This window comes from Halichoeres trimaculatus, unplaced genomic scaffold (assembly GCF_033239565.1).
Source record: "Halichoeres trimaculatus isolate MK-OKI-2021-1 unplaced genomic scaffold, fHalTri1.1 fHalTri1_scaffold_8, whole genome shotgun sequence".
In the NCBI taxonomy this organism is placed as follows: Eukaryota; Metazoa; Chordata; class Actinopteri; order Labriformes; family Labridae; genus Halichoeres; species Halichoeres trimaculatus.
This window is the reverse complement of record NW_027437186.1, coordinates 29,063,386-29,084,855: the sequence shown is the minus strand read 5'-3', so window position 1 is coordinate 29,084,855 and position 21,470 is coordinate 29,063,386. Positions and strand designations below refer to the sequence as shown.

Genomic DNA, 21,470 nt, shown 5'->3' with positions numbered 1-21,470 from the left:
TTGTTCCAGCAGGAGCAGCCATCAGAGAAAACTGAGCAAATCATTTCAGGCACACACAGGCTTCAAGGTGAGTCCTGCAGGCGCTTACACAAACAATATTTTTTTATTCTGTAGAAAAAGCTTCAAACAATAACCTAACCTCTCCAAACCTGATGCTGTCAAGAACAAAATCGAAGTAAGGCAGCTGAGAGCTCAGCACGCCTGAAATCCTCCAGGGGAATCTGGTGTGAGAGCAAACAAAAAGGTCTGAATGACTTTAAGGGTGACAAAAAGTCCTGAGAGAGGAAGGAAATAATGAGAGATGTACAAGGTTAGGAGGAAAATTGTTCCTTTATTAGATTTCAAAAAGCTTCCTTAAGATGTCAAGAACACTGAGTACACTTTGATGCAGACAGAAAAATACTCACAGAAAGATTCAAAGAGCATTTAAAGGAGCAACCCTCAGCTTACTTCCCACATAAGCACAGAAGGAATTTTCTGTCTTGAGACAAGCGGGGGAAGAGATGTTTGCATGTGGCTGTGTGTTTACTGACAGTCATGTGTGTGGGTTTCCTCCCACAGCCCAGACATGTTGGTTGGATGAAAGATTGAGTCTTAACAGCCTGTAACATGGAGCCTGTACTGCTTCACTTCCCTGCTCCTAAATAGCATCACTTCATTGGCATAAAAACACAAATCATATCATGATTTTCATTCCTTACACAGGCAGAGGGCACAGAGTTCACACACACACACACACACACACACACACACACACACACACACACACACACACACACACACACACACACACACACACACACACACACAAACATACACACACACACACACACACACACACACACACACACACACACACACACACACACACACACACACACACTAGGATTCTTGGAGGGCCTGCTCCTGATTCTGTATCTCTTGTTTGTGATTGTTTTTCTACTCTCCAAATGGAGCTCAAAGTCCCAAAAGGTGTTTCTTATCTTCTGTGCACAGCATTTTATCTTGTAATCTGCAGGCGCGTGACAAAATACTCTCTTTGTTTCAAGGGTGCAAAAGACACTCTTGCAACAGGAGTCTGTGACTAGTTTTACAAAAAGGTGCTTTTCAAACTCAGGATTCAGTTCTTGGGTAACTGACATACCACTAGAAATGGTGGTACTTTACAGAGGTTTTGGAACTTGGGAGAGCTGGGCCTGTAAACTGAAGGTTTCTGATTGGTGGAGCACCCACAGGCTTTCTTTCACCCTCTGTCTACATGAGATGGCCTCCAGCTGTGACTGGCTTGGTTTAATAACTCTAAAAATTGTCTTCTTTGAGACTGATAGTGTAAATGTGTCTCCGTCAGCTCCCAGTGTTGCAGTATAAAGAGTGACCTTGTAAACTAGAGACCATCAGTTGAATGTGTCAGTAGATATCCAGTTTACAACAGCTGTTCAAACACAGAACAAGTCCTTGGGAATACATCCTAGTTTAGTTCTATGTATGTGTCATTATCCCCTCCTCAGATAGTATTTAATGATGATCTAAAGACGATCGAGAGGGATGCTTCCTGCTGAAGTACTCAATCAACACAGTTGGTTTTTAAGCCAAACCACAGGTTGATCTTTGCCATCTTTAACCTTGAAACAGCAGAGATCACCCTTAGTTTCAGTGGTCTTTTTGGGCTTTTGGAAACAGCTCTGCAATAAATACACCTACAGTGCAAAAAATCACCATCACAGGCTGAATATCCTCCATGCTAACAGGCTAAATGCTGTGTTATAAATTACAATCTTGGCTGATCTCTCTTGTTCTGTGGTTTTATTTTTGCTGATAGGCCTTCGTTGTTGTCTTAATGCCTTCTCCTGGCCTGGCAGTGTAATCCAATTACTTTTATTTCACTTTATATGTCACTGGCCTGATTTGCATTAACTTTCAAGGACTTCAAGAAATCATCAGGGAATGTGGATATGGTTCCTAAATGGTTCCTGTGATGGGCCACAGGAACCACTAAGTTCCTGGAATGGTACCTTGCAGTTCTTTACATGAGACGGGGGATGTAAAATGATCTACTGATGACACCAAGATTTATCTATGTGGATTACAAAAGCCCAACAAAAGCTGAAAACCTGCACACCTATTGATCAAATCTGCCAACTGACTTCTCAGTCAAGTATTTCTTCTGCTTTAAATAAGTTATATGCACCAGGGGACCATGGTCTGTATACCTGAATTGGAATTAAATGCATCTCCTGGTTGAAAAGGAAACATATTTCTCACATGCCTGGCTCCGCTGGCTCCACTGGCCCCAGAATTTAAAGCCGTGCTGTTTGTTTACCAAGCGTTAAATTGTCTTCCTTCTTACTTTACAGAACTCATGTTTCCAAATCACACATTCATGGTGCTGTGATCCTCTGACAACACCCAGGAATAAACCATCGCAGAGCTTTTCTCAGCACCTGCCTCTAAACACATTTTCTGTTCAGATATTCCTTTTCTTCTTAAGGTTAAATGCCCTAAATACAGTGTTTTTTTTTTTTTTTTAAACATCCCCATCTTGAAGGATGAACTGCAGGCTTGTTTACTGACACTTTTTTTTAATCCAAAGATCAAAATTATTTATCTCAGCTTCCAGCTCCACAGATCCACAAATGAAGTTTATTTTCAGATACATATGACGCAAACGGCAGAGGCAAACCATCACAAATCATCAGCTGGTGATGTGTAATGTGTACTCTGATGATTCAGGTGTGTTGTTTTCATATGATCACTAATGACTCATGTCAGCATGGAACACATGACAAGAAAACAAGAGACCTCTGGTTCTGAAAAAGCTTTACAAGAAATACTTTTCTTTTGGGGTTGGAGAAAAAAAACTCCTGCTAAGGACAAGAAAACACTACAAATATCATCTCCTACAGCTGCCTTGATGCTGTATCTGTGCAAACCTTATGACAAAATAGTATTCAGATGATTATAATGTTGTGTACTGAAGTTGTTTTGGGTCAAACATTGAAAACATGCATGAATATCAGTGAATAACAACAAAACTGCTTTTCTGCGGATGGTGGAATTTTGTTTTCTGTTTTCTTCTCAGTAACCTACAAGAAAAAAACAGAAATGAAAAGTGAGACCATCAAATTAAGAAGGATTTAAATTCACTGTGAACCTGAATGATAAAAAAAAAAATGAACAGAATATGTATCTTTTTAATAAGTCTTCTCTGAATCAGTGAAGAAAAAATAAACTCCTCATGGTCTCTTTAAAATGAGCTTTCTTTGACTAAATGATGATTTACCTACCATATCCCACTGATAACAGCCAAAGGAAGAACTACTACCACCCCCAGAAGTAACAAGCCTGCAAAAATATGTAGAAGGTAATCTGAAAATAGTAAATTGAAAACATTATTCAGATTATCGATGCAACAGATTATAATTTCATTTTATCCACAGCCGGCAGAAACCTACCATTCGACCACGCCAGATCGTCCTCTGATTGGTTAATTTCTGGAGGTGTTGAAGGATTAATGCTGCTTTTTTTCAACAACTTCACTGAAATGAGTAACAAAATGCTTTTAGTGTCCAATAAACAAGTTAAAATATAAACACAAATTTCTTTTGTTAAAATTCTACTCACTGAAGTGTGATCTGTTGTGAAAAACATCATGAATCTTGTTGCACATCATTAGATCTTCACTGTATATTCCTCTGCAGGTACAAGGATGGTGAAGTATGGTGCCCAGTGTAGCAATAAAGGATGATCTACATTCTGAATCTGAACCAAGGATGAGAGTGGGGTCCATCCTGCTGTTGCACTCATCGTACTGGAGGTCAGTGTTGCTACATTGAGCCTCTTCAGAGCTCCAGCATCTTTCTCTGAAAGTCTTCAAGAGTTTTCTGGTGAATCAGAGAAAAAGAACATGTTTAGTATTCAGACCTTTCAGAAAAACACATGAAGTGCATCCATTATTTATTGAAATGCCACAATGGACGGTTGTTTCATCTTTGTAAATTTACAATTCAGTTTGTTTTTCAGCTTTGTGGGGAAGGTTGAAGGGAGAGTGAGGTAAGACATAACTCTGAACTCTACCTCATCTTTATTCATAGAGCACTTTCCCTACATTCAAACATGAAGCCAGACGTGCTTTAAAAATAGCAGAGACAGAAAATAAGGACAATAAGTGAAAAAAGAACAGTCTTCTTTTAAAGAACTTCAAAGTTAAAATAAAATCAGTACAAGAAAATCTATATGAAGGCAGAAAGACACAAGTTAGAGGCCAGGTAAAACAGAAATCCTCTGAGAAACATTTAAAAGGGGAGCTTTTCGAGGACCTCAGTGATTGGAATACAAAAATGAGAATGAATATAAATGAATACAAAAGAACACAAATTTTGAGATAAAAGCCACAATTTATAAAGAAACAATGAAGCATTGAGCTTCAGAAACAAGGAAAACACGTTTAGAATCAATTAGTAAAAAGACTGAGGGTAATTCTGACCCTATTCAGATAAGACTCATTTTTAATCAATAGAGGGAAAAAGCTCTGCAATTAGTCTTTTATTGTTTGACAAAACAGCTGCTGTTAAAGACAAGCTGTTATTTACTGAAGTTATTTCAGTCCAAGGACATCACATTGATGATCACGTTTTGTTTTCTGGTTCTCACAGATGTATTTTAAGACTCTGACATCTTTCCAATTATGAGGTGATGAAGCTGTACACAGAATGAGTTATATTTTAGGACTCACAGGATTGTTTGAGCCAGAAAGTCTCAAAGCCTGTGTCTCAACTTGGACTCAGACTTGTGCATTGACTGCATCAGAACAAAGAAGAGGGGAGGCCTTAAACTTGTTTATCATTAAGACTGTTTGGTTGGAATATTCTTTTTTTTTTTTTTTTTTTTTTAACTCAAATCATTTATTCAGTTCATGCGGGGTCTGAGACATTTGTTCACCCCCCGGTGTGTGCGCATTCATTCCTATTCAGAACGGTTCTTGGCATGGAACCTTAAGAGGCACACATAGTATCAGGCTAGTACTTGATTTTGCAGAAAATACAAACAAGGGAAGAAGAGGAGAGAGAAACTGAGGAGACAAACTCAGACTGTAATAGACTGTTCAGGATGTGAACAAAGAAGTGGCTCTGTTGATAATGTCACTGTTGGAAAGCTAGCAATAACACTGACTGCTGACTCAACCACAGGATGCAAGATGATTGGTTAATTACAGCTCTGAATAAAAGCAGATGGGTTGTTGGTATTGTTGGGTTCATCAGATATCTGCTTTCAAATAATAAGTATGTTCTCTCTCTTAATGTATGATGCACAATGCACTTTGCAAAATGCACTTAGCGCAGTTACTTCATTCATAATTTCAATATCCAGCATGAATCAGACTCTATCAATAAAGGAAATGTGCTCTCTGCACATGTAAAAGTCACACACAGTTGACGTTCAAACAGTGAATGGTTTGGATAAGGGTCTAGTCTTGAAGTTTGTCTCTGATAACGGAGACTCCATTTGAACTTAAGGTTTTGTGACTTGGCTACAACAATGACAGATATTCATGCACAATGGTTGCTATTGTATATTTTTGTTTTAAAGCAGAGGGAAGCAATGAAGGGGATTGGCCTTTCTTAAAGTTACAATCAGCAAGTGCTACTTCAACTGTACGTGACAGGTAGCACTGAAGTTTATTGTCCTTTTTTGGGGTAGAATTTAAAGGTACTGATTTTCTTTTTGCATATAGGTCTGCTGCTGTTTCGCTTAATTAATTTTACTTATTTACTTGGATTTCTTGTTAAATTTGGTTAGTTTTATGTTGGGGGTTCACTGTAGTTTGTATTTTTTATCTTTATTTTTATTTTTGTAGTAGGCCTATTTTAGATATTGTAAAAATAAACTAAATTTTTACCCTCACTTTTTGTTCGTTGTTGAATTGTTTAACTTTATGCTTCTTTCTCCCCCTCAGGTATGATTATTAAGTGCTAACCTCCTTTGTTTTGATTTAATAAATTTCTGAACTTATTTTCAAACTCTTCCCCTGCCTTTATAAGTCTTTACCAAAGGTGTAGTTCCTTGGGTATAAGTCCCCAGGTGGCGTTGCTACATCACAACACACCAATTCTGTTAGACAATCAGAAAACTAAACTTGGCATAAAAAGAAAGAATACTTGTGTTTATTCCTTTGTAACAATGCATCTTGGAAAGCCTTTTTCCCTTTTGAATGGAGCCACATGTTAGTAAAACATAAAAACACACGTAAGCAACATGCATTTATGAGCAGCAGAGCTAAATAAGCACCAATGCCAAACAGCTGTTTCCAAAAGTCCATCCTTCCAAGTGTTAACAAATTAATCTGCAACAAAGACCAGGCTGATTATCCTCCAAGCTAACAGGCTAACAGCAGTGTTGCATTTATTGATGCCTGCCTGTCGTTGCTTTCTATATTGTGTCACTGTGCGCTCCATTGGTCTGGGGTTGTGGTGAAATAACTTATTTTCCGAATCCTCTTTCCCAATGCCAAACAGCTTATTCTGCTTTCACTACTGACTTTTCCTTTGAACTTCTTGTAACCCCTGGTGCTGACAATCTCCTGAAGAAGACAGTTTACTCCACCTGTGGGCATGTAGAATCTGTAGGATGTCTTCTATAGATTTGCTGTCAAGGTTTGCAGAAGGGTAAGTCCAATAGCTGACTGCATGCAGCCAATCTCTGGCAGCTCTGCTGCTCACATCAAAAATACATGTTGCTAACAAATTTGAGCATGCAAGAAACAGGTTTTACAACAGTTTAGGATTAAAGCCAAGAAGCGTTGTTACAACAAAGAAATAATCATCAATAGTAATCTTTTCACTTCTCCCAGTTTGTTTCTTTCATATTTGAGGGGTGATGAGTTAATATCTCAACCCTCAGGTCTTCAGGTATAGTGAGTGTTGTAAGTGAAGCTCCTCTGCAAGAGGGCAGTGGAAATCACAGGGAAGAGGGGGTAACTGGAGCTCAGAGGGGCTTGAGCTATCTGGCAGGTATCCCTCCAGGTTTTCAGAGTAATTGCTTTTTGTCAATTAGATGCAAATTGAAAATGTACCCTGTGACTGTCCAGAAGTAGAGAACATTAGTGTGTACCCCAAGCCTCCTTCATGAGCCATGAATTAACCGGTACGGCACAGGCTTTTTGCAATCCATGAATGAGTGGGTAGATAAGGGGTGAAAGTCACTGTTTAACTTCCCTCTCTCACAAGGTTTATTGATTCATGTCTCCTTCAATCATTTTTTGACACTGGCGGCTGCTTCCCTACTTAGCTCACATGTAATGATTTCTCACGAGCACATTTCTCTGATGTGGCACCTGTGCTTCATGGAGGATGTACCCCAACCAAAGTCAAGTGGTTATATCATTAAAGCTGATAAGTGTCTATGTTTTTCTGCTCTGCACATTCTGCTGCAAACTCAATGAACTGATCAGGCCACAATTGGCTGAAGAGGTACATAGAACAGTATCATACCTGCAGGTTTGGTCCTGAGCACACTGAATGATGGTTTCCTGGCAGATCCATGTAGAGTCTCCACAGGTCCCGCTGTGCAGTGAGGTTTTCATGTGCAGACAGCTCTGATCTGAAGCTTCACACTCACACAGGACCAGCAACTGAGCCACAGCGGGGGGCATGCTGCTGTAAAACTGCTGAGTCACTTGTTGACAGCTGAGGCTGTCACACTGCTCCTCGCTGCACACCTGGAGAACAGGTGCCAGGAACCTGTTGCAAACTGCATCACCGACACAGGTTTTCAGTCTGTCCAAGCAGGATCCAGAATCATCCAACACTGAGAAAAGATTATGATAGTAAGTGTTATAAACCTTCAGTTGGTTTTTATTTTAAAATTCTGACAAATGATGAATTAAGGTTGTTTTGAATTCTCACCATGGTTTATCAAACTGCTTGACTGCCACTCTATCAGTGTGCTCCTCTTTAGCTGAGCTGATGAAAAAAAGGGCAATACATTATTATTCATTTTTTAATGTGTTGCTTTATAATAAAATGAAATATAAATTCTACAGAGAACATTTTACAAAGCAATACAACAAGTTTGTGCTGTGGTGGTTTGTGAAATGTTCTGTTGCCATCTGAATCACCCTCTAACACAAGAAGTAAGTTTGTCTTTTAGTGGTATGTTTTAATAAAAAAGTATAATTTTGCACAGACTGTATAATTTATGGACGTGGTCTCTGTGATGTCACATATTTGTTTCTTTAGCCCCTTTACAGACAGCTACAGGGGGCTCACCTCTCAGCAAAATCAGCCATGCCCTTATATGGGCATAATTTGTAAGTTTAATTAATTAAAAAATAGCAAGTTATGAAAAAATGTTTACATTCTGTACTAATATAAACTGTTTTTTTAAATCAGGCTGTAAACATGTTTGCTGAAGTAAGGATCAGCATTTTGAAGGAGTGTGTATGTGGTGTCTCATGCTTCTGCAGCCAGCCTCAAGTGGACACTGGAAGAACTGCAGTTTTTAACACCTCCACAAAAGCTTGATATTTAAGAGTAGAGGTTCCTGCTTGGTTTGGAATAACTGGTTTTGGGAAGTGTTGGGTTTTTGTCTGGACTGTCAAGTTAGATTCATTATTTTCCTGTTATATTTTGCTAACTTGTGTCTTATCTTTTCAGTCCCTGTCAGCCTATCTTCCTTTCTGTTGATCACTGGGTCCGTCCTAAATGCGTTGCACCTTTGTCTTCTTATGCTCTCTCCCCTTCCTACTTAATCCCTGGTGTTCCCTAACTTCCATGTCAGATTATCTCTTATCCTCCTTCATCCTTTCTATTACTTACCCTTGAGTTTTAAATTGTTTTTACCATCTTTTTCCAGACCTTTTTTGTGACCTCTGCCTGTGCTGATTTCTAACTTCAGCGTACTGACCTTCCCTGTAATGACCATGATTTCTGAATTCTCATCTACCACTGTAATTGCTTATTACTTTTGCAGCTAGCTGCAAAAGGACATTTGAAAAACAACAGTTTTTGGCACTTCAACACATCTTCATTGTTAAACATTGGAGATTGATGCTTGAGGAAACGTGCTTTCCAACAGAAATGAACATTTTTACAAAAGTGTTTGGCTTTCAAGAGCTAATTCCATTATTTCTAACAACTTCTTGGGGGTGAACTTTCTATTATGCACTCTTTTTTTATTTATCTTTTTAAGGCTTAGAGTTGAGCATACACTTGCATTGTTAAGGGCATAGTTGAGGGTCTTTCTCTTTGCACATTTCTAGGCAGATCAGAAGTCATAGGTCAGTATTTTCAGTTTTGTAAACACCACCTCTGCATGATGTCACTGAGACTACGTGTTTTATATATGCCATGGCTAAAACCAGTCTTCGTCTAGACAGATCATCAGAGCAAACAAACAAACAAACAAAAAACAATAAAATCCCCTTTATATACTCCACATCACAAACTCGACAGAGGATACTGCACCTGTCTTTAGGCTGCATTGTGTGGCGAGTGCTTGTATAGAGCCACAGAGCTCCTCCTCCTCCTCCTCCTTCCAGATGCACACACACCCCTGCAGAGAGGGATACTGGTCCAGTATGGCCTGAATGGTCATGTTACAGCCTGCTGAGCCTTTTATTTGGCATGCTCCATCTTGAATAACACAAACAGAGGAGGGAGGCAGAAAAACAGGATTTTCCACGTGTGAGCGAGTGAATGAGTGAGGTGTGTGCAGCAGGTGTTTTCTATCTGCAGCTGCTCTGATTGTCTGTTTGTACACAAGTGTGAGGAAAAATCCACAGAGTTAAGGCTACGACAAACATATCTTAAAGGCAAAAGATGTTTTTATCTGGTCATGAAGGATCATGATGTTATATGAACTTTGCTCCAGGCTACTGCCTGATTTATTACATTAAACTTTACAAGAAGAGCTGCAATTCAATTGAAACAAGCCTTACATCCCAGATCTCCTGAGGACATGTAATCATTGCTTTAATAACGGCTACATCAGAGTCACACCATTCTCCAGTCCACACTTTCTCAGAAACAAGGATTATTTTTAAATCACATCTCACCATCACAGATACCGCCGTACAGTGCCTGCTCCTGCCTGCACAAATCTGACATGCAGGTATGGACAGCATCCGAGCAGCCAGGAGTTGGGGGTGACATGCTGAGGATGAACATTTGAGGAAAAATAATCCCTGGAAAAGAAATGAACTCCTAAAATTGTATGTATTTGTCCTTAAAGAGATTTGCACATCATCCATATTGTTGTAGGTTTTGAGAGTCATAGAAAATTAGGTTCAAAGAATCATTCATGCAAGTTATCAAAGACCACAACTCTCACAGCTCAATCAGACAGTACAAAGCAGCAAGGTTAAGATTTAATTAATGATTCACAGTCAGAAAAAACAGTTATTTTATCGACACTCACCAAATATGACTGCAGCTCTCGGGTTCATGTTTCCTGTTCTTAAAGCTGAAAGAGGATGAGGCTGTCCTGCAGCTGATCTGTTCCTCACTTTGGTGTCAGCTCTGAAGCTGTGATTCACCAACCACAGACTCCGGGAAGTAACACATTTACCAGGACATCTACTGAGGGCTGGACCTTTACTGAATGTAATCAAATAACAGCAGCCAAACAGAGCTCAGAGAAAAATATCAAAACACTGGGTCTGATGAAAAACAAAGAGTGAGCATGACGTTTCTGGAAAATGTATTTAAGGAGCTGTTTGCCTCCACAGGTAAAAAAAAAGGTTTTTGGAGAACAGACATGGATGACTTGAGAATATGTGTTCAAAATGTTCTTCTTTGCAACATCTATGTATAATACAGTTACTTTTGGATTTGCTTTTGTTGATTCCTTGGTGGTACTGTGACTAGCTGTAGGTTAGAGTTGTATTAAATGTACACAAGCATGAACCTCTAAGTCTTAAATATTCTGTGTAGTGCACAAAAAGACTCAGCAGAAATAAGAAAGCCCAGAGAAACTTTACTGACAGAAATGTTCAGGTATAATCAAAATATATAGACAATCAAGTGATAAAACATGAGGGAAAACACAAACAAAAGATTCAAGGACATGGTCTAAGGTCTGAAAAACATGCTATTTAAAAGAAAAAACTTTTGGAATAAAAGGCATCACAAAGTCGTCAACACCAGACTCTCTCATTCTTTTTTAGCTTCTCTGTTTGTTTGTTTAAATGTTAAATCCATCAATCAGAAATATAAAAAAAAAGAAAAACAACATTCTGGTTGTTTTCAGCATTAAGAGCCTCATTTGTAAGGAACGATTCAACAAAAAACACTCTGCCTCTCCACCAAAAGAGAACAATAAAAACAGGTTATTCTGCTCCGCTCTGTTTTGAAGGTGAAGTATTTCAGGTCTCAGAGAGGGAAATGCCAAGTGCAACAAGAGCACAAACTGAAGCTTACAAACAAAATGAGCCACTGATTTCAATCATTAAGTGCAATATATTGAACAATTTCTGCAGAGATCCATCAAGCAAGGACTTGTTTCAGGGGGCTTTATGTTTTGCAGTGATTGTTAATGAATTTGATGGTTTACTGACAATTTAACGCCTACTTTAAATTAAAACTTGAGCGTGTAGATGAATCATCACATGTTGAAAGTGAAAATGCTGTCGTCACATGACAAAATATATGCCAATTTAAATCTGACACCAGCAACACCTCACTGTGATCAAGTTCTTTGATTGCTGTGGTCATCCAATGACATTCACCAATCAGTGATGTTACAAGTTGAAAAAATCTCTTGTGGCTCTCTTGAATCTTATGCTCTTATACTCTTGTGTCATCTACTATTGATGCACTATAAACTCCAAAGTTCAAATTTCTCAATTGGATTAATCCATGAAAATGTGTTTGTAAATTCAATTTACTTAAATGTCTGAGTTTTCAGTGGTGAAACTGATTATTTCTGAGTAGATATAACTTTTGTTACTGTTAAAGCAAGCACAACTTAAAATCATTCGTTTCTGAGACTGTGTTTTGTCACCGTGTGTGAGGAGGGGATGCAGTGGCTATGAGCCCCTGCTGTACTTCTAAACGTGCAGCAGTGGCACAGGCTGTCTGTGCTCCAGATAGCATGGACTGTTTGTCTGTGCATCACAGCATGGACCAACTGTCTGTGCTCCTTGTGGAGCACTGAAGACATTTAGTAGAATAGTTTTCCATCAAAATTATAACTACTTAAGATGTTCCGTTAAATTAACTTAAGTTTTCATATTTCATTACTTAATTTGTTTTAAGGTAACCGGTTTACGAGCATTTTTCAAGCAAACTCAACTAATCCAGGTTAACAGTGTGATTTCACACCCTCCTTTTGACAACTCGTTGAAAAAGTTTCTTTCTGATGTCATCAGGACATTTTTATTGTTACTCAGTTAAGAGGAGAGGCAGTGATAAACAACAAGGGATTTTAAACATACAAGGAGACACAACCTGGGTTTAAAATTAGGGTTTGATGAACTGTGACAAAAACTGCTTGTCCAGTGTTTGGTGTGTGAGAATACTGACAAAACAAACCGCACATGCATGTCTTTACTTTTGACATCTATGAAATTGTCTCTTAATACATCTCTTGAGTTTGTTTCTTCTTAAATTTCCCTTCATGCAAAGACAGATCAGCTGTTTAACCATTTTACAATGTGGTGATTATTTTTTACATACCCAGTGATATCAAATATTTACACCATCTTCACAGGAGTGCTGTGCGTTCTTTCTACTGCTCCACATGAACTATGTTGGGACTTTTTTCTCATTTACTACGCTTCAAACAGAAAATAGAAACTTTTCTAATTAACCTCAGATAACAACGACTTCAACAGGGAAAGAAGCTTCAGAGTGGGAGGTCTTCTTGTCCTGGTATTTAAATAAGGAAACATCACTGGTTCTGTTTTCATTACCACCAAGGAGAAAGAAGAGAGACAGAGAGAGATCCTTAAAACCAACTGCTACACACCAGCAGAGCTGCTTCACTGTAGATTAGACTCTGTGTGTGTGTGTGTGTGTGTGTGTGTGTGTGTGTGTGTGTGTGTGTGTGTGTGTGTGTGTGTGTGTGTGTGTGTGTGTGTGTGTGTGTGTGTGTGTGTGTGTGTGTGACCTGAGCTGCCCAGAAACCCTGAAATGGTAAGGTATAGAGTACAACACGACACTTTCTGCATGTCAAATGAACTCCTTCATGCCTCACTGGATACCAGATCAATGTTCAGAGCAGATCCGGTGCAGGAAAGTCTCGTCATAGCGAGGAAACTTTCCAGATTACTGGAAGCTGAAAGAAAACCCAGCATGCATTATTGCCCAATGCACCACACAGTATTTGTACCCCAGATCCTGACACATCGTCTTTTCTGAAGCTGAGTTTTGAAGCTTATTAGGTATAAAAGCGAGGTCAGCCATGTCTGTGTTTATTTTAGTGGTGCCAGGGGATTGAAAAATTAATCTAATTAATTACAGGATTTTTAATTAATTAATCTAATTAATCGCATTTCATTCTAATATCTGCTTAGGGTCCCCAGATACAGAATTTGAATTCTATGACACTGAAAAACTGTAGTGCATGGCTAATCAAATGAATACACGAAGAAGAGAAGATTTGTAAATCCACATTTTTTTAACTGCCCAATATCAAAATGTCTGTCTTGCTGCCGTTGACGTCAATACAGGCAAGGGTCTGGTGGAGCTTGTCAACCAAATCATGCTCGTAAACTACTGTGGGTGAGAGCGGTGCACTCTTTGGATGAGAGATCAGCATGGATATGAGGAGAAGATGTGTGATGGCTGAGACATAGTTTAGATGCTGCAAGTCAGAAAAGTTCAGGTAGCTCATGCTGGAACCGAGGATGTGTCCCGGTAGTTCAGAGGGAAAAGTGGCGCAACTGTGAGAAAAGACAGAGATCATGGACAGGATCAAAGGGTAGAGCACCCAAGATGAACGGGATCAACAAAGAATGTGCTGTCTGTTTTTTCGGATCAAAAACAGGAAGGGAGACATTGAAGAAGAGAGTCCACTCTTCTTAGGTAGTTTTGGTGTTTACATGGTCACAGAAAACATTATTTGGGCCTTGAAAGATCATTCAAGAGCAGCCTTTTTCCCTCACCCTTCTCCGAGACTGCATGGATTTAGTCTACGTGACGTCATCTGTCTGCTTCTGAAACAGAGGCTTTTTTTTCCGAACCGCTTACTACACTCGTAGTGCCTACTGTTTTAGCCCTCAATACGTAGTATGTAGTAGGTGGTATGCGGAAACTTGCAAAATCTGAAGTATGCCAAAAATCCCTAGATGTCCTACTGATGTAGGAAAATTTCCCAGTATAGAATGAACCAGTCTACCTGGCATATTGTTTCTGACAATGCACAGTGCTAACACTGTTTGTCTATGCCGGTGGCAGGTTTTGGTCAATAACCACCATCTACTGGAACAAGTTGGCATTACAACTACAATACAACAACGCTGATGCTAGGCAGTCTGTGAGACAGAAGTGAAGAGATACGAAAGAAACACAAATAAATCTTGTTGCTTCCAGTAATAAAAGAGGCCAAGATGTACCCAAAGTTTGTGTTGTAAATTAATAACAAAGGCAAAAATAAAATCCATCACCTGTAGCTCCATTTTCCAAAACTGAAAACCAGAGTGGTATACAACAAAACAGTTATACTACATATGACATGCAAAAGGAGTAGGCAGTGACTTCTTCTTACGACATTAACATGTAGTATGTAGTAAGCGGTTTGGAAAACAGCCAGAGTTTTGAAGCAAATCGTCAATGGGGACCACATTGGGAATGAGGCAGACTTTGAGCTTCACTAACAGCCAAAGGGCACACTCTTAGCCTCTTGTGGAACACTTGATGAACTGCAGATTTTAGCACTTCTGCTCTGCCTCATATTTAGAGACCCAAGGTTGCACCTAGTCACTCCCCAATGTCTTGGTAAAAAAATCAAAAGAGAAAAATTTAAAGGAGTAGAAGAGACAGTTGGGCTTTCACTGCAGAGGAAACAAATTTAATGCAGCACTATGAAACCCAGGAGTGTTTGTATTGTCTTTAAATTGAATTAAATTGAATTGAAATTTTTAAAATTAATGAAAAAAATAGCTTAATAACCCTGATTATGACCCAGACATATCATCTTTAAAGGAGGCACACCAAGATTGATTCCCTCTCTGTCAAAGCCTGGAGATGAGTCTGCACTTCTGGTGTAGGTCAGTGAAGGGATTCACTTTAATGCTGTTGAATATTCACGTTTGATGATGGTAATGGTGTTAAACCAGCATCATTAAACACTGTTACTGCAGTTCATCCCACATCTGTGACCAAATACACTGAAAACCTCAGATTGACATTCGCTAATAAAGAGGAAAAATGAAAAATCTGAGAATTAGTAGATGTTTTCTATATAGCACCTGCTCCTCAGTCACCATAAAAACTCCAAAACACAAGATATCAACAGAGATACAATAAATCAAGACATATTCAGGCCACCGAACCAAAGGTACACATCCAAATAGAACATTTACATAACAATACATCTGTGCAAACCATGTGACTGAACTGTACATCTGAGTAAACAAATACTTCACATTCAAATGATGCTTCATCATAAATATATCCTCTTTGATTTACATGAGGTTGTCATGTTTTTTTTTTTTTTTTGTGTAAGTGAGAAGTCCCTCAGAAAACAGAGGTGGTATTTTCAAAAGCACTTCGTCAAAGAGTGTCTGCACAAAACACAAGACAACACCTCTGAGAAATCCTTTTCATTCAAAGGTCTTTTTTTTACCTGATGTAGACACGTTAATGGTGTATTAACAATGAGTGAGTCAGTCGATTCTTTATCTACACCACCTGATCAGAGATACGTGACACATTGTCCATGTTGTTGACCTGAGTCGACAGGGATTTTCGGCTCTCTGTGCTCGTCCTGGTCCTTATCCTCTTTGTTTGATTTGGGCTTTTGGTGTAGCAATGGCAGGAAAACGCCGCTTTGAACTCCTTGCGAAACTTACCTGTGGAGAAGAGAGAAGAAATCCAATTGCAAAGTTAAATTTGGAACATAACTCAACATAGACTTTAACATCTTGTGCTTTAAACAACATTTTTAATCTTCAAAAAAAGGAGATGATGTGCATGTCATTGCAAGGCACATGTATCAGTAGATGTTCTGCCTCATGTCTGCAGTCATTTTTAAAAATACTTGCTAGTTTTACTCATTTAATTTCTTCTTTTTTTTTATCCATTTGTGTAAAACATTTGTTTATGATTTCCAAATCACAGAAACAACAGTGGTTTATTTCAGCAACAGCTTTGTGTTGCCGGATACGTCAAATCAAATCAACCCACCAAATGTCTGCAGACACTGTGGTGAAAACACTCATTTCCGTTAGCATTCAAACCCAGTAACAGCGTGGAGGATACTTTATGTGTTAGTTTTAATTAATATGAAGATCACAGAACTTTAGATGCAGAAACGATTAGAAAGAGAGAGGAAGAACAGAGAACCGAGACAGCGAGCTGAGAGAGATGAGGACTAAATAGAGGAAAACAGACATGAAGCAAACATAAAAGAGATGGAGGCGTGGGCTTTGGCAGAGCAAGGAGACGAGTTGATTAAAATGAGAATGTCAGACTTTATAAGTCAGAGGAAGATTTCAATCAGGTGCTGCTTTTATTTTATAGATCAGTTCAAAATGTCAACGAAAAGAGGTCCGTACTGTGACAAGGTTTACAGGTTTATGGCAAATTTAGAGAACATAGGGCTTTACACAAGACAAACAGGAGGTGTAAGATACATTTAATTTATAACCAGAACTTTGGGCTTGTGTTTAGACTTTGAGGAGTTTAAAAGAGTAAAGTTTAGCGTAAAGTTTAATGATAAATGGACCTTGAAGAAGGCTGAAGTAAAGATACTGTCACTTGGGACAACTCCAACAATCAATTAATAACTCCACCGATCAATTGATCCATCAATAAATCAATCCAAATATCAACCCATCAATCCATCCATCAATTAGTCGCTTAATCAATCGATCAATCGATCAATCAATCAATCAATCAATCCATCAATCAATCAATCAATCAATCAATCAAACACCTAATCAAAAAATTTAACTATCCATCACAGGGATCACATGCAGAGACAGACAACCAGTCACACACACATATCTACAGGAAGTCTAGAGTGACCAGTCAACCTGATTCGCATGTGTTTGGGATAAGGGAGGAAGCTGGATTACTCGGAGAGAAGCCACACATGCACACACAGGGAAAGCATGCAAACTCCACACAGATGGACTCCAGTCAAACAGAAGGACTGAACCAAGAACTTCTTGATGTTAGAAGACAGTTCTAAACACTGCACCACCATGCAGCCTTAAATTCTTATCTAGTCTTGAATTGTTAGCTTGTATTAAATGAGATGATGTGTCATAAGCTGCTGTAACCACCTGTTCTCTAATACATTCAATTCCACCTTGTATCATATTTATAGCTCTTTAATGTTTTGATCTAATTTTGGTAACTCGTGTTAATGTGCTACAGCTTGTCTTGACCAGGGCACTCGTATAAAGGCAACTTTTAATCAGTCGTTAAAAGTTGGTCGTTTATGTCAATTCCAGGGCTTGAAATAAAAACAAACACACTTCACAATCACAGTTGTGATTTTCTGAACTGTGCTTAATTTGCGGCTTTTAAATTTGAACAGGGCGTTTTGACACAAACATCCAGCTCGTTACTTTAGCTTTACTGCATTTACAGAGGGTCATTTTGATACAGTTTTTGTATCAACCTACCTCCAACAAATGCAACAGTAACCATAGAAAAAGATAATCTTCTTGTATATTTCAGTGCATATCAGGTACAGCACACGTAACATGACTGAAATAAAATGCTGATGCAGACGGAGCGGGAGGCCCTTTGAATCGAAGCAAACCAGTCAACATGACTGACTGCAGGGTGGATATTTATAGCAGCATGGCATTCACAGCCTGAATGATTTGCCGCAAATATTGTGTTTTACATTTTTGAGCTATATTCCACTTAAAGCTTGTGTAGATGAAGTCTGTACGACTCTGAAATATGTGAAGCTTCAGTTAGATTAAATAAAGATCCAATTAAGAAGAAGATAAGCAGTGCTTTGCTGACACTGTTATCAGAAGATCATTCAAAAGCACCGAGTCAATGTTTTCTGTTACACTGTCCACTAGAGGTCAGTAGTGGACCCCAACAGCTGCTCTCAGTGTTTTGTGACTTACCACTGAGGAAGTTGTAGATGATAGGATTTGCTGCACTGTTGGCGTAAATAAGCCAGTGTGAGAAGGTGAACCACGCGTAGACTTTCTCTCTGTCGTTTATCTTCTTGAACGTCCCAAACACTCTGTGTCAAACAGAAATCCACACATTATTTTGTTTGCAAGCAGCACCTCAGTACATTTAAGGATCTGGTTCACAAGCAGAGAGGTAAAGGGAGCTTCTGCAGATTAAAAAAAGCTTTTCATTAGCACTTCAGATGATTACCTCTTCATGACGTTGAGCACGCTGATCGGCAGGTAGCACAGGGCGAAGACAAAGAGCACCGCCATCAGCATGCTGGCTGTCTTGCGTCGTGCTCGGACTTGTTTGATCTCAGCGCAGACCGTGCTGGTGCGGACCCTCACAGGTCCTCCATGTGCTGGAGTGGAGGCTGAGCACTGCATGGATCTCCACTTCCTCTGCAGCACTGAGGTGCTTCCAGGGATCTGTGCATGAAAGGTGTGCATCAGTTTAAGGAGCTAAAGCATAATTCTTCACAAATTAAGCTGGATCTTCTTGTTCTTGACAGTTATAGTTAAAAAGTCATGTGACAACTGACAGGCTAACTGAAGGTGTCCTACTCATACAGGAACATTATAGAAGTAACACCAAAACTAAACTGTTCGGTTAGTCACCCTAAGACACATTGTTTATGCACAATAATACTGCATGAAGTATTTATTTCTGTCACAAACTTTGAAATTGTAAAATACAGCAAAACCCTAAATTATTATTATTTTTATAATTTAAGTTGGTTTTTTTTTAGTTATTTTGGGGCTTTTTGTGCCTTTAAAGATAGACGAGAGGACACTGGATAGAATAGGAAAGGGGGCAAGAGTGGGGAGTGACAAGTGGAAAACAGGCCGTGGGTTGGATTTGAACCGGTTGGACTTAAACTCGGGCCACCCGCTTGAGGGCGAACCTCATGGGGTGTGACCTGAACCGCTAGGCCACCTGTGCCCAATGTTCTACAATTAAGATCACGAAAAGAATTAAATTGGAATTTCTTCAAATTTTAAAATCAAAATTTAAATTTTCTTCTTGTTTTAACACTTTAAGTCTCACCTATTACAAAATTTGACAATTTTACTTCAAGGTTTATTTTCAAGTAAAATTAAGTTGCTGCACAGAAAACTTATTTCAATGGTTTTCAGACATTTTTACATCATATTTTGTGTTCTTAACTTGTATTTAGACTCTGTTAGTGGGTTGGATTAAATGTGGACTTCTGCAGTCTGAACACCTTGTAAGTCGTTATTTGGCAGTGGCTGGCAGTGTTGATTTTTTTGATGGCAGGACACACACTTCCTCTGACTCTGGTAACAAACAACTGAGGCTACACTTCTCTGGTTGTAATAATGCTGTGGAAACTTGGCAGTGAAGTACTTCCCTCACAGTATGCAGGGAATGAGCTTTTTTGATGAGTTAATTAAAATCTTGCAGAGATTTGTGTCTATGCTTGATAGGATAATTTAAGGTTAATCTATGAACACGCTGTACTGTTCTTCCTGAGCATGGATGTGGCTGCTAGTTCATGTCTGTCTTGCACATTAATGAGTCTACACTCCCATGTTAACACCACTGTATAATGCACCTCATATCCAAGAAGCATGCCAAGAGACATGGACTGATACTGTGGCTAGAAACTAATCGATATACTGCAGAAGCTGCACTTTCATCAATCTGACCCTTCTTTCTGAGCAGGAGACTCAGTTCAACACAGCGTGGATTACTGACCTGCTGACACCACAGCTTGTGACATATCTGGATGTACGCCAGGATCATGAGACACAACGGTGCAAAGTAAGTGATGATGAAGAAACAGGTATGATACACCTTCGGGTAGATCTCAGCTGTGGAAAGAGGAAGAAGTAGTTGTAAATCAATGCAGCACTTCACAACTTCTCAGCCTGTCTATCAGACACTCTGCTCCGAAACAGTACATTAAACAGTCACAGTCATAAAATAAAACAATTTCAGTCACGCAGAAACAGGCTGATCCGTTAGTTTGAAGAGTTTAATGCTTCAAATGGAAAAATCTAGTTCTAAGATTCTTGACCTGGTCACCCCTCTTGTTGGTGAATCAACAGAATCTCTCAAGGACATGAAGCACCTTTGATGCATGATAAATATGTATACAATGTGCTTGACAAAACCCTCACATCAAGGTTTTCCAATTGAAAACATCCATCAGGAGAGATTATTCTGCATACATCGACTCTTCATCTTTGAATCTGTGTTTTGGGAATATAAAAACTTGTGTATGTCTGAAGGATAAATGCTATGTGAATGACAGAGTGTCATGAAGGTATCACAGGGCATTCTTTGTTCTGTACAGTGTAATACTCCTTGACCTGTTGAACATCAAACCATAATTGCTGCTTGTCAAGATGTTGAGAAAACTGACAGCCTGTTTGTGCATCCTTGTCTGATGTAACCTTCGAGTAAAACATTGAGGTGGAAAAAGTTCCCACTCCTCTCAGCAAAGAGCCCCTCATCCATCAGATGCTGACATTTTGACAGTGTGTATTTAATGTTTATCTCTCCCACCAAAAAAGGGGGTTATATTTTTCTGCTGGTGTTAAAAGTCGTGTAGGAGGCACTCAATCAGGTCAGGTAGAAAAATCATTCTGGCTGCTTTGTTCAGAATTATTTGAAATTGGGTTTTCAGTATTGAGGGATACTCATGCCTTTAAAAAAAGAGTTATTGTGCTTTTTCAAGGCTTAATACTATCCATCTTGTGCCCAAGTAGCTCAACATGACTTTTCTCATTCTGGTGTTTTAGAGACGCTTATTTTAGTCTCTGTCTGTCAAGCTTCTCTTTGGAGCTCCTTGCCTTCCCTCTTTCCTCTGATTAGCCAGCCCTCTATTGAAGACCTTTTGGGCAGACCTTGGTGTTTATAGGGCCGCCGATGTGTCATGAATGTGCAAGGGGGTCCTCATCATTTCAGAAATGTTCGTAAAAATCTTCACTTTCTTTTGGAATGATTTGATCAGTTTACAGACAGATACAGGGATTACTACAACATATGAATAAGATATATACTTCCCCTTGGGAGAAATTCTGTTTTTTAGACTCTGAATCATGCTATATTTACACACACACATGCACACCTGAGCAGTTGCTCAAAGGCACCCGGCAGTGCTCAGGAATGTAAGCCAACACCTCCCCAGCTATC

The 21,470-nt window shown here is 39.1% G+C and overlaps 2 protein-coding genes across 3 annotated transcripts in view; both read right to left on the bottom strand.

Annotated features, from left to right (window-relative positions):
• Positions 1-872: 872 nt before the first annotated feature.
• gfral (GDNF family receptor alpha like) lies at positions 873-10,855 on the bottom strand. Its single transcript, XM_074676230.1, has 9 exons — positions 10,414-10,855; positions 10,052-10,180; positions 9,462-9,629; positions 7,902-7,958; positions 7,488-7,803; positions 3,622-3,881; positions 3,453-3,536; positions 3,285-3,366; positions 873-3,083 (listed from the first exon to the last, which is right to left on the bottom strand). The coding sequence occupies exons 1-9, from the start codon at positions 10,439-10,441 to the stop codon at positions 3,014-3,016; spliced, it is 1,194 nt and encodes a 397-aa protein (XP_074532331.1). The 5' UTR covers positions 10,442-10,855; the 3' UTR covers positions 873-3,013.
• Positions 10,856-11,038: 183 nt separating this feature from the next.
• The window catches only part of hcrtr2 (hypocretin (orexin) receptor 2), a 35,671-nt gene continuing 25,239 nt past the window's right edge, over positions 11,039-21,470 (bottom strand). For both annotated transcript variants that reach the window (XM_074676518.1, XM_074676519.1), the window contains exons 4-7: positions 20,028-20,143; positions 18,516-18,736; positions 18,254-18,375; positions 11,039-16,009 (exon numbers count right to left, since the gene is read on the bottom strand). In XM_074676518.1, the coding sequence (XP_074532619.1) occupies positions 15,840-16,009; positions 18,254-18,375; positions 18,516-18,736; positions 20,028-20,143 (629 nt within the window). In that variant the 3' untranslated portion in view covers positions 11,039-15,839. The remainder of the gene's footprint in view (positions 16,010-18,253; positions 18,376-18,515; positions 18,737-20,027; positions 20,144-21,470) is intronic.

What these genes read in the sequence shown, in the direction of transcription:
- gfral (XM_074676230.1), bottom strand. Translation starts at nt 10,441, where the DNA reads ATGAACCCGAGAGCTGCAGTCATATTTG. An exon ending in GAGAGCTGCAGTCATATTTG is followed by an intron (nt 10,181 to 10,413) that starts GTGAGTGTCGAT and finishes TTTCTTTTCCAG; the next exon opens with GGATTATTTTTCCTCAAATG. An exon ending in GTACGGCGGTATCTGTGATG is followed by an intron (nt 9,630 to 10,051) that starts GTGAGATGTGAT and finishes GTGTTATTCAAG; the next exon opens with ATGGAGCATGCCAAATAAAA.